Source organism: Perca fluviatilis, chromosome 2 (genome assembly GCF_010015445.1).
Source record: "Perca fluviatilis chromosome 2, GENO_Pfluv_1.0, whole genome shotgun sequence".
Classification (NCBI taxonomy): domain Eukaryota; kingdom Metazoa; phylum Chordata; class Actinopteri; order Perciformes; family Percidae; genus Perca; species Perca fluviatilis.
The window spans coordinates 39,061,248-39,074,487 of NC_053113.1; the positions used below are offsets into that span (position 1 = coordinate 39,061,248).

A 13,240-nucleotide genomic window follows, 5' to 3' on the forward strand; every position below is an offset into this window, starting at 1 on the left:
CACTGCTATGCAGACGATACACAGTTACATCTCTCCATTAAACCCTCTGAAAGCAACAGGCTGGCCACACTCCAAAACTGCATAGCTGATGTGAGACTGGATGTCACAAAACATTTTGCAGTTGAACTCCTGACAAAACAGAAGGGCTTATCATCGAAGGGCCCTAAGCATAGATCTCCGTAATCAACTCCTGCCCCTTCCTGGTCCCCTTATTCCAAATATCAAGGCAACTGCTAAGAACCTCTGTGTTATGACAGGAAGCTTTGGACAAAACGCCCAAAGACATTTCTACAATCATGTTTCAACCAGCTCAGGAATATTTTCAAGATCAGACCTTGCAACTGGACTATTGTAAGACTTTGTTTACCTGCCTCAGTGCCCAAGATGCAGCTAAACTTCAGACTGTGCAGAACTCTGCAGCCAGACTTCTGACGTAGGCCAAACACCCTTCTCCCATCACTGGTTACCAATTTTTTTTTTAAATCCATTTTAAAATCATATTCTTGACTTAGAAGGCTCTACATGGCGAGGCGCCAGAGTGAATCAGTGAACTCTTAACCCTTAAATTCCATTATCCGCGTCTGTGCTGCGGCCGCCACTCAAGACAATGCCTGTGATTCCACCAGCCACAGCGCGGCCCTGAAGCGGCCCTGAAGCAGCCCTGAAGCGGCCCTGAAGCGGCCCTGAAGCGGCCCTGACTCACTCTGCTCCACTAAGAATACATGCTAAGTCTATTTTCCAACAGCGCCGCGGGCATTGCACTAGCCAGGCAGGTGATGGAACCGCTAGAGCGACCGGTCAGTTTTCAAAGTAAACACCCTGTGAAGACTCCCGATTGTATATCCCATCACTACACTAGTTTAACTAACTAACTAAAACACAGCCACAAATCTTTTATCCATGTATGTCTTTCATAACTGGACTAAATGGAATAAACCATTTAACTATGTAGACCACTTACTTTTATGGTTGAAAGTAACCCCCCCCCCACCCCCCCGGTTACTGTTCAAAAAGGCCTCTCAGCCCCTTTGGGTTAGGCCTGCTAGCTGTTCGAGTCTAATATCGGCTTCGGAACAGTCTTCCAGTTAGTATTTTCGATCAGCTGACACTGTTTCTGCTTTTAAAGCCTGTCTTAAGACACATTTTTACAGACTTGCCTTTTTGCTATTTGTTTACAGATTACAGCTCTGTTGTGCAACCACCTAATTCTAAGTCTGTTTCAATAGTTTCACTTGTTCTGACTTGTTTTTAATTATTTATTTGTAAATTTATTTTATATGGTGTGCTGCTGTTCTGCTGTTCTTGAGTGTTTATATATCAATGACCGTTTTCATGGAAAGCACGTTTTGCTCTTAAAAATACGATACAAAGAAACATTATTATGCAATAATCATTATATTATTACTAAAGTTGTTTTGTATTATATCACTTATTTAGATTATATTGTGACCTATTGTTATACAGGTGAACATTGAGTCTGTTTGAAATTTGATTAACAAGATGTCACTTTCTACATAAGGATTGTTGTTTTTCTCAGTTTCTTTTTCATGATTTCTAGGTCGCTGGGTTGATATGAAGGATCATCAGCAGCTGTTTTGTGTTTACTCCCTTCTATTAACTGTAAATTGCAGAGAACAGTGTCCTCTTGCAGCAACAAACAAACTACATTTCATAAGAAATTGTGTGTGAAAATCAGATTTCAAATCTCTTTTGAAGATTCTGTGTATCTTTCCGTGAAAATCAGTTAATACCTTTAGCTGTAATCATTACCTTTCAATGTGGGTATTTACTACTCTTTTAAAGACATCTTATATGTCTCCCCTTTTGGAATAAACATGCAAAAATAATATTTCGTTGGCTTGGTTGGCTAAAAACTGGCTTGCATCCATTGTTGTTTTTGGTGCTTTCATGACTAAAATAATTAGGTTCATTACACTGTTCGTTTGTTCTGAACTGGTGGCTTTACTCCAGGCTTGACACACTGAAGTGTTTTGAAGTTAAATTAGCTCTTTGAATAATTTAAGAAGAGGGTTTCCTTGCAATCTGACCAAATTACTGCAGATTGGGTCATATAAGCAGAGTCGCAGAGATTGTATCCATCTAAAGATGTACATGTACTTTTTTTATATATTTATATTTTATTATACTTTTTGTGTGTATATTGGATATGACCCTATAGCAGGAATTTCAACTTGATTGCTGCTTTGTAGGTTTTAATCAACACTCTAATGGCTACTGCAACAAGTCAGGAGAGGAAATGTAACTCTTTCTCGGTTCTATCACCTAATTAAAGTCTGATTTAAAGCTGAGTGGTATTGAGTGGGGGCAGCCTGATCTGAGGTAAACGTAACACACAAACATAGCTGTATGAATTTGTTCTCTGAGAAAACTGCTGTTTTTGATGTGTATTGATTTGAAATCCTGGGAATCTTTCTGGGAAGATTTTCTCATCTCAGAATCGATGGCAATGTAATTGGATAGAATCCCTCTGGGCTCTAATTACAAACTCGAAATAGATGAATGGTACTGTCAGAGATCCAACATCACAAAGGAATTGAGGGCTGAGGGCTCTTCTTTTAAAAGTTTTTTAGATACATTTGTTTTTATTTTTTCCGAATATAATAACCCAAAGTGAGTTGTTTTGTTCATCCCTGCCTGTGTACGGCAGCTTTTAGATAGCCTGAAGAAAAGAGGAGACAGTTCAAAAGGAGTCCTTGCTGTTTGTAACATGTCTAAAATAACATAATTTTCTCTATTTTTACAGTTCTTATCAACTTTTCTGCCGGCAGCTCAGGAAAAGGCTCACAGGTAAGAAAAAAAACATGTGATTCTTATTTCCTGTGTGCAGATTAGTCTGAACCCTTGTGCTTTTACTAGTTTCTTGATAATTAGTGTTAATCGTTCATTTGCTGGTGTCCTCACCTCTATTAAAGCCTTAATTACCTGACCAGGTGAAATGAAGGACCATGTTTTTTTTAAACGGATTGATTATTGTCCTCCACAACAGACGCTTAATTTGCTCCGGCACACAAATCTATTCGCTCTATCCCCCGGTGTGTGATGATTTTCTTGCTGTTGCATTTTCCAAGTCTGCAGTTGCTGCTCGATAAATAATTAACATGTTCAGTTGCTCTACTTCTCATTGGTGTGAGAAGATGTTGACAGTAAGTCTCCTGGCAGAGGTGCTTAGCCTCACAAAAATGGGAAATTACTGTCCTGCTTTTTTACTGATGTCAGCCGCTTCCTTCCCTGCAGAGGAAGTTTCACCCGTTAGCTTTGTCACTTTTTCACTTTGCTCACATTCTTGTAAATGGTGTTAGGCAGTAACTAAACCTCCTGAAACAATGTATTCTCTGTTAAGATTGTTTGTGAGAAGCCCACAAAGATATCGGCCTCTTATTTGAACAAAAAACTTAGCTCAAGTCCTTTGTCTTTCCCTAAAATATTTGTGCCACATTACCAGTGTGCCTTTAGGGAAAGGATCCTGTCAAAACACGGTCTCACACAATCTCCAGTTGTTTTTTTCTTTCCTATAAAAGAACGATTAGGGACAGCTGCCTGTCAGAGTGTCAAAGCAATGATTAAAATGACATCCATTCATTCAGGAGAAGAAACCCATTAAAGGAATGAAAAGAGCAGTGACTTTTATTCCTGATTTCCATTGTTGCCAAAAACAGAGTCTAAAATGTGTGAGGACATTATATACAATCTTTGTGGAGTTCATTTTTGTTTAAACTCTTACACGAAAAGCATCAGAAAGACCTTTTTTTGTGTCCACTCCTCCCTTATTGACCCTGACATGGGGCTGCTTTGTTTTGTAGAGCTCGTGGGGGGTGTTGCCTTGTTACCACGGGAACACGGCAGTAGTTCGTCTCCTTCACTCTTCCCCACGTGGCCCTTGTTTCTTAATGCATTCACATGCATTTTGATTTTTTAATATTGTTATTTTTTTAGAGGCGTTTCTCAGACCGAGAGTATGGCCAAAGTGTGTTTTGCACCTTGTATCAGACATTTGTTGTACCCAGTAATATTTGTCATGTGTTTTTCTCACCAAGCCCGCCTGCAGAGTGGAAACCAGGTTGTGGCCCCGTTTCAGATCTCCTGAGCCCAACAACAACAACATTAACAAATTAGAGAGGAGTACAATTTTGTAGGCCATGAAAGCGCTCCAGATTAGCCATGGAAAGTCATGGCCGGGCAGTCATTTACATACTGTTGGCTATGCAACACATACTTATAAATGAACGGATTCTAAAATTAACACACTTGATTTATTATTTCAAAAGTAAACCAGTTGCTGAGTAAAGCCACAGAGGATTATTGCCTTTATAACAAAGTTGCAATCTACTGTACGTGGGGGCTTGTCAGTGTAGCTTAAAGCCAATTTGTTACAACAAATCAGCAATTATTGTTCATAGACAACACAATGCATATCTAAGATCCAGATCAATAATGAATTATTTGTAGTGTTTTGGACGAAGCCAATCCAAAAAAATATGTCTCTCCAATCCATGGTAACAAAGATGTTTAGATATATAAAGTGTTTTGTGAGGTAAATATTTGAGATTTGGTTCTTAGGAACTTGAGTGGCCAACAGCCATAAAGTTCCTCAGCTGTTGCACTCACCAAACTTGATATTTCGTTCAACTGTGCCGAGTTGTTTAGAAACATACAGTATTAATGTAGTTCTGACTAAATGATAGTTTGACTACGTCACGCTGGCCTAAACACAGAGTATGCTACACACCCTTTCATTTTGAAGACCAAGTTGGTGTTTTGATGATTTAACCCTTTTACAACGAAAGAGTCAATCTTTATATTATATCCAGCAATTGTCTTTTCTTTTTCTAAAGTATAGATTGATTGATTGCTTTATTGCATATTTTCTATCTTTCAGTCAGTCACTGGATTTTATAAAAAAATCGACTCACAGGAACAGTTTTGGCACAGTCTTGCAGAGCTTCATTGTGATTGTTGCAGCCTAAAATTACGGACTAGTGGCTTTTTTTGTGTTTATCATTTTAATAAATGGCTGTACTTATCTACATGGCTTCTGAGAAGATGAGATTTATAGTATTTTTATATATATATACACTACCGGTCAAAAGTTTTGTTTTTTTATTGAAATTTTAGCAGTTCAATTCCAATGAATAGCTTGAAATGGTACAAAGGTAAGTCGTGAACTGCCTGAGGTTAAAAAAAAAAAAAAAAGTAAGGTTACCCAAAACTGAAAAATAATGTACATTTCAGTATTTTACAAAAAGGCCTTTTTCAGGGAACAAGAAATGGGTAATCCAATCCACTTTATTTATATAGCACAATTTAAGCAAACAACAAGGTTCCAAAGTGCTTTACAGAGATAAAAATATAAAACAAAACAAAACAAAAAACACATCAACAATGACAGCGACAACAAAGACCACAGTAGCTCTTATGGTGAATCAAAAGCCAGGGAGTAAAAATATGTTTTTAAACGAGATTTAAAGGTGTGGAGGGTGGGCACAACTTTAATGTGCGGTGGTAAATCATTCCATAATTTGGGAGCAACTGCTGAAAAAGAGCGGTTGCCTCTAAACAACGTAAAGCTGTTCTGCAGCAACGGAGATTACTTACAACCCCCTCTGTTTGTATAAAAGTATTGTTGGAACACACTGTGGTACCGTACCCTCATGAGCATTATTTGAACAGTATTGTACTACAGAAAGTAGTGTGTTGCCATAAAAATGGCGGGAAAAAGGCAATTAACAATGGAAGAGAGACAGACCATCATAACACTTAAGAATGTTGGTCTTTCCTACAGAGAAATTGAGGGTGTCAGTGAGTACAGTATTCTTCACCATCAAAAGGCACTTAGAAACTGGGGGAAACTCTGACAGGAAGAGGTCTGGCAGACCCAAAGCCACAACAGAATCAGAAGACAAGTTTCTGAGAGTCAACAGCTTGCGTGATAGGCGGCTCACAGGACAACAGCTTCAAGCACAGCTTAATAGTGGTCGTAATAAGCAAGTCTCAGTTTCAACTGTAAAGAGAAGACTTGGAGCTGCAGGTTTGACAGGTTGAGTTGCAGCAAGAAAGCCATTGCTAAGACGTCAGAATAAGAAAAAGAGGCTTGCCTGGGCTAAGAAACATCGTCAATGGATTACTGAAGACTGGAAGAAGGTGTTATGGACTGATGAATCAAAATTTGAAATCTTCGGTTCATCACGCAGGATTTTTGTACGCTGTCGAGTAGGCGAAAGGATGGTTCCTCAGTGTGTGTGACATCAACTGTCAAACATGGAGGAGGAAGCGTGATGGTCTGGGGCTGTTTTGCTGGATCCAGGGTCGGTGATTTGTACAGAGTGAAAGGCACCCTGAACCTAAACGGCTACCACAGCATTTTGCAGCGCCATGCAGTACCCTCTGGTATGCGCCTAGTTGGTCAGTGGTTCATCCTACAGCAAGATAATTAACTACCTTAGGGAAAAAGAACAAGATGGTAAGCTTAAAAACATGGAGTGGCCAGCACTGTCACCAGACTTAAACCCCATTGAGCTGGTTTGGGATGAACTGGACAGAAAAGTGAAAGCAAAGCAACCTACAAGTGCCACACATTTATGGGAACTTCTGCAACAGAGTTGGGAAGAACTTTCTGAAGAATATTTGATTATCATTGTAGAAAGAATGCCATGAGTGTGTTCAGCTGTTATATCTGCCAAAGGGGGCTACTTTGATGAGTCAAAAATTTTGAATACATTTTGATTTATAAATTGATTCCATGATTTTTTATTTTTTGATTATTTTTTGGGGGCTTTTCCCTTTATTTGAAAGTGTACAGATATGAAAGGGGGAGAGAGATGGGGGGGACACACAGCAAAGGGCAGCAGGCAGACTCAAACCCTGCGCCGCTGCAGGACTCAGCCAACACGGGGCGTACGCTCTTACTGGGTGAGCTAGAGGCCGCCCCCCATGATTTCTTTTTTTAACTTAAATTGTTCTATTCTTTCATTTCAGAGTACAATAAGACATTGAACTGCATGAATTTTAATAAAAAACCTGGAAAAATTGGGGTGTTCTAAAACTTTTGACTGTGTGTGTGTGTGTGTGTGTGTGTGTGTGTGTGTGTGTGTGTGTGTGTGTGTGTGTGTGTGTGTGTGTGTGATGGGTAACACTGATCTCAGAAGTCTTTCAACAACATGTCTGTAAAAGTGATAAATATGTTTTCAGTGTGATTCTGCGGCTTATTGTTTGCTCCCTTACGGTGGAGGAAAAGATGATCATCCGTCTCAGTTTGCAGGCAGGATTTGAAACGTTACAAGCTTTGTTTGATCAATAACATTGCTACAAAAGGCTTATGATATGTAAAGCAGGACACGTGGTTGCAGCAGTAATTTTCAGTGGTTGTCTCTCCGTGGCTTGCATACAGAACATGTTTTAGCATCCTCTCCCCCTCCTCCTTTTAAAGACCGCCTGGAGCTTCTGATGACTGTCATCAGTTTGAACTTAGACTGACTTGGAGTAGTTGACGAAGACAAGCACAGGTACCATGGCGTGATTATCTGCTGCTTCAGGGCTTCAAGCCTAAACAACAAGTCTACTACAAGTTTGCTAATGTGAGCAGAAGTGCCTTGATCTCATGCACTCAGAGGACTCCAAACAGTGAGAGGATGCACGAGGACGACACTAATGAATTATTTAGAAACTTCCTGCTGAGGGTCCTGCAAAGCCAATGAATAACTTCAACTTGTTAATGTTCCTGTCACTCTGCCACCATTCGGGTCATCTCAAGACGCATGAGGACACTTTTAAAAGAAATTGCAGCGCCACAACCGGAAGATTTATTCTGAAAGGGGCGACTTTGCCTTCAGACAATGTTCCTAGATGTTGGGGAAAAAGCAAAAACCAGTCATACGACACACATAAGAACACAACCAGTACAGCAGAAGCAATTGAAAGTGCTGATCTTTGTGAGTCATTGACAGAGGTGTCAAAAGTATTCACATTCATTACTCAAGTAGAAGTATAGATACTAGGGTTTGAAAAGACCTCTGTAGATGTTGAAGTATCAACTCAAGCTTTTTACTCAAGTAAAAGTGTAAAAGTACTGGTTTCAAAACTACTTAAAGTATAAAAGTCAAAGTAATGTAAGGGGTAAAAGGACAAAAGCTTAGGCCACACAGAGGCCTATAGTGCACTACCCCACCTCCACAAAAAAAGGAAGCACCTTGTTCAATTGTATTTGTCTGTTCTGTATGTTCAAAAATATAAAACAATAAAAAGTTTATAAAAAAAAAGGAGCACAAGGCGACATTAAAGAACTTTTTTTGTGTGTGTGTTTTTTTTGAACGATGACAAGCCAGAATGAAAACAAGCAGAACTGAAATATGAGTAACGAGGCTATTTTTTCCTCTGTGTGAAAGTTGTACCCAAACTCATAATAGATTCACACATTCTAAGCTAGGCTTCACTATGAGACCATATCATCTTAAACTGACTGGTCTCTAGAAACTCCTTAGAATAGATAAGATACATTCAAACATTTGCATGCACACATACCAAACCTATCAATAAGGAGTAGAAAGTACAGATAATTGCGTGAAAATGTAAAGAGTAGAAGTAAAAAGTCTGCTGTAAAATAATTACTCCAGTAAAGTATAGATACCCAAAATTTCTACTTAAGTAAGGTAACGAATTATTTGTACTTCGTTACTTGACACCTCTGGTCATTGAGTTATTTCATGTGTTTTCCAGGTTAAATGGTAGCTTCATATTGGTCCATTGTGTAGAAATTTCTCTCATCTAGCGTTGAGATCATATATCAACTCTCTCGCACCACGTAGTTCAAAGTAGGTATTACAGCTACGGTAGCCTTCACGCTTCAAAAAGACGGTCTTTTGCTCGTTTCAATTTTCTTTTTCTGGGCGAAGAAGAAGACTCCTGTTCCTGAAATTTGGATTTTATATACGTGTGGTCCTCCATGTTTGCTTCTTCAAATTTGCTGGGGCCGGGAGCTACGATACCCATTAGCAGCATTAGCAGTAGAGGTCGACCGATTCATCGGTTTTGCCGATTCATCAGCACCGATAGTTGATTGGTGGAACTATCGTTATCGGCAAAAATCCATACCGATAGTTTTTCCTGGTTGCGTCCGTTGCTGTCATTCATTACACAGTACACGAGAGCTGAGAAAGGTCTGCTGGCATCATGCATTACAATAGCGGCCTCTAGAGGCTAAATAAAACATCACTGATGCCTCGTGGTGTTTATTTTCGACACGTGTTACTGCGCGCTGCACGGAGAGCACATGCTGTGCGGAGAAGGCTGACATCAGATGCGCGTTTAAATAGGCCTGTCACGATAACAAATTTTGCTGGACGATAAATTGTCCCAGAAATTATTGCAATAAACGATAATATTGTCGTTGAGAGACCAATTTGCATCTAATGATAATGGCATAATAATGCAGGTACACTTTTTCAAAGATCAATACACTTTTATTTCTAAAGAATATTTAACACTGGAACTGGAAGACATTTTAAATATCCACAATATGTCTTTGATCTCCTTTAGTATGTCGTCTTTCACGCTGATGTACAGTTGTGGAATTGCCGTTTGTGACACGCATGTTCTCCCAGGCAATTCATAGCCTACTGGCTGTCAAAAGTTTGCTGCATTCCTCGAGTGTTTGTGCGATAGACTACAGACTCTGTACTACATTTTACAATTATTTAACACTAAATATTAAATAAATAATATATAATTAATAAATATAATCTATCTATATGGCTATCTGCCACACGGCGAGTAAATGTTTGTACCAAAATAGTTCTCTTTTTCAGTCTTCATTTTGGCGAAGGTGCGGCTTCTGCTCCTCTGCAGGTCGGAGCTTCGTGGGGGCGGGCCGACACACACACACACACACACACACACACACACACACCTCTGACATACTTTCCACACTCTGTGTCCGCGGACAGCTGTAGGCTTGTACCGTTAAAGTGATGGTTCGGAGTAATTTCACCCTAGGGTCCTTTGCACCATGACCTCGAGCCAAACACCCCCCCAGAAGCTTTTTTCACCTGGGTCTAACAATGGGAGAGTTAGCGTAGCGTAGAGTAGCGTTACCGTGAAATATTTACGCAGAAGTAATGGATTCGTATATTTTTAACATTACAACTAATAGTGCCGAAATGATACTAAAGGTCTACACTAGTATATATAGGTTATGCTCTCATAAAAGCGATGGATTGTAAATTTTACACCAGAAGTTTATGTAAATAACACTTAACTGCTGGCTTCTGCTCTCTGCTTTTGTTGTTGCTGCTGTAAGACGAGTGCTTAGGGACATCTACAAATTACGACACCGAAAAGAGATGCAACAAAAATATTTTTTTATTTAACTTATTTTTTAAAGTAAGTGCTGTAGTATAACTAGCAAGTTTGGAGACATTACCTTATTTAATCATTAAATTAATAAATATTTTTGTTGCATCTCTTTTCGGTGTTGTAATTTGTAGATGTCCCTAAGCACTCTTACTGCCCGGTAGTAACAGCAGCAGCAGCAGCAGCAGAGAGCAGAAGCCAGCAGGCAAGTGTTATTTACATAAACTTCTGGTGTACTTACAAATTTTACAATCCATCGTTTTATGTGCATAACCTATTTGTACTACTTTAGACGTTTGGTATCATTTCGGGCATTATTAGTCGGGTAATGTTAAGAGACACTTCGGATCCATTAGCCTCTGCGCTAAGCTATTCAGCTGATAACGCTACGCTACGCTAACGCTCCCAATGTTCGACCCAGGTGAAAAAAGCTTCTGGGGGGGTGTTTGGCTCGAGATCATGGTGCAAAGGACCCTAGGGTGAAATTACTCCGAACCATCACTTTAATGTTCTGTACATTGTCGAACACATGCAGCCACTTTCCTGAAACCGCGTGTATGTCTGAGCCTGTCTCCACCGCCTCCACCTGCAGGTTGTCAGCTGTGTGGTTTGAAATGAAAGGGAGAAAACAGGACGCCGAGTAACACGGTTGATATCGCTCATATATCGTGTTTAGTTTTTGGGCGCCCCTTAGCGATAGTGCCTGCGGAAACCCTGCCCCAACTCTCAACTAGCGTTTTCTGTCTCTGTCTCTCTCTCCGCCAGGAGTCCCACTTCCCAAAGACCATGCGACTGACAAGAGGGTTCACTCCTCGTTACGCTAAGGAACCGAGAGTGGTCCTCCAGTCTCTCTGGTAGAGAGAGACGAGAAAAACAAACAAGCATGCAAATGGAAATTATCGCGGCCGGAAAAATTATCGAGCTCATTTTTTTTATCGTGCGATTAATTGATTTATTGACTATCGTGACAGGCCTACGTTTAAAGCATTGACAGCAAAAAGGTATGTATACAGTACATTTTGTCATATCATTATAAAGTTATTAATTTTTTGAATAGATGGCTGCATTAGTAGAGAAAGAACAGCACAACAGTATGTTTGTTTGCTTTCGAGGCTGAGATGACGCTAAACATTATTAGTAGGCTAACTTACCTCAAGCGGTTAAACACTGACAAAAATAAACGCAAGTCCGACCCAAATCGTCCACGATCCGTCTAGTGGCTTCCGCTGGAGAATTGAGATGTGTAGAATCTACAGCGCATTCATTTTAAAATCCTCAGCGGAGGAGCATCAACAACTGCCCAAAAGCACGGTAGCGTTATATGGTGGCGCGAGATAGAGAGAGACTGGAGAGAGGGAGCGCCCAGCGGCGTTAAAACAAAGTGACTCATTGAAATAAAACGTGTTTTCGCCGATTCATCTCTAGAAATGCGACTGTAGCAAGCATGTCGCTATCACTAACGTTATCCACATTTATTTATATATATATATATATATTTTTGCACTGGATGACTCTAAATATGTAGGAGAACTGTTTTAGACAACACACATGCTTGTGTAGCATTGCTGTGGGTGTAATATCAATAAATATGACATTATTATTTTGATTATTGGCAAAAGCGTCTGGACTTTTTTAAAAAAAATTTATGTATTTTGTCAACTGTTTTATCCATTATCAATTCTAAATACTATCGGTCGATTAATCGGTTATCGGCAAATACGGCCCAACCTAGCTATCTGTATCGGTAAAATCCACTATCGGTCGACCTCTAATTAGCAGCACCTGTAAGTTTATCATGTGACAGCGAAAACGCGAAAGGCGGAGCAGTACGTCCTGTATGTCCCTTACCGCCTAACATATTTCAAGATGGAGCATGAATATGGAGCGTCTACCCCAGTTCATGCAATTGCAAATGTAAAATTTCAAGCCAATAGGAATACTAGGAATTGATGGTGGAGGTAAATATTCATGAAAAAGGACAAGTTGGTGAACGGGCAACACAGATTTTGATAATGAACAACTAAACACGTTACACACTGGACCTTCCAAGGCTGTGCAGGAGGTGACAGGAACGGCACATGTATTTCAATTCCAAATTATGCCAGAATAACACTAGTGTAAACTTGTAATCCACATAAGAGACATACACTTCTTATTTGCCACCCTTTGTTTTTTGAAGAGCAGAGATCTTCAGCTCTGTATAGATTGCACTGAATCGTAAATGTCATTCTGTTGTTGGCATAATGACCAGTCTTGAAGGAAAATAGCTGCTGCCTTCCTTCACGACACACTCCATTAAAGTCATCACGTCTAACTGGAGAATACCATCTTCTCTGTTGTTTGCAGGTTGGCATGCTTTCTGTCAATCATCATTTTGCAAAGATTTGTTTTCGAGCTTTCATCTGTGCTGCCTAAATAGCTGTCACTACACGCATACAAGCTTTTCTTATTCTCCAGCATCTCATTACCTTGAGCAGTTGTTGGGCAGAAAATAAAACTCAAGGAGTGATATGTGAGTGATGTCAGAATCACTGCCTCAACTCTTCTGCAGTGACCTTATCTCAGCAGAAAAAAAAAAAATCTTTCTGTCATTACAAATCTGCATGAATGCTGCCAGTGTGCACCTGGAGATTCCACTGCAACTGGACAAAAGCTGTGCTTATCAGCCGTACACACTCGCCTGCATCCATTATCATTATCTTTTTCTGGAACCATATTATTTGGATAAGGCTAGAGTTGCAAAAGTCAGAATTTTTAATATTCAAGCTATATATAGCAAAAACTAGCAGAAGGTGTTAACAAGTTATAAACTGTGTACTTGGCTGTGTTCCTTCTGAAGCGGTACAGTTACAATTCATATAAATGGCATACCTTTAAC

General features: G+C 39.8%; 1 protein-coding gene across 1 annotated transcript in view; it reads left to right on the forward strand.

Moving 5' to 3' along the window:
- The window catches only part of b3glcta (beta 3-glucosyltransferase a), an 84,536-nt gene that overhangs the window by 12,893 nt on the left and 58,403 nt on the right, over positions 1 to 13,240 (forward strand). The window contains exon 2 of the mRNA XM_039781475.1: positions 2,765 to 2,808. Coding sequence (XP_039637409.1) covers positions 2,765 to 2,808 — 44 coding nt within the window. The remainder of the gene's footprint in view (positions 1 to 2,764; positions 2,809 to 13,240) is intronic.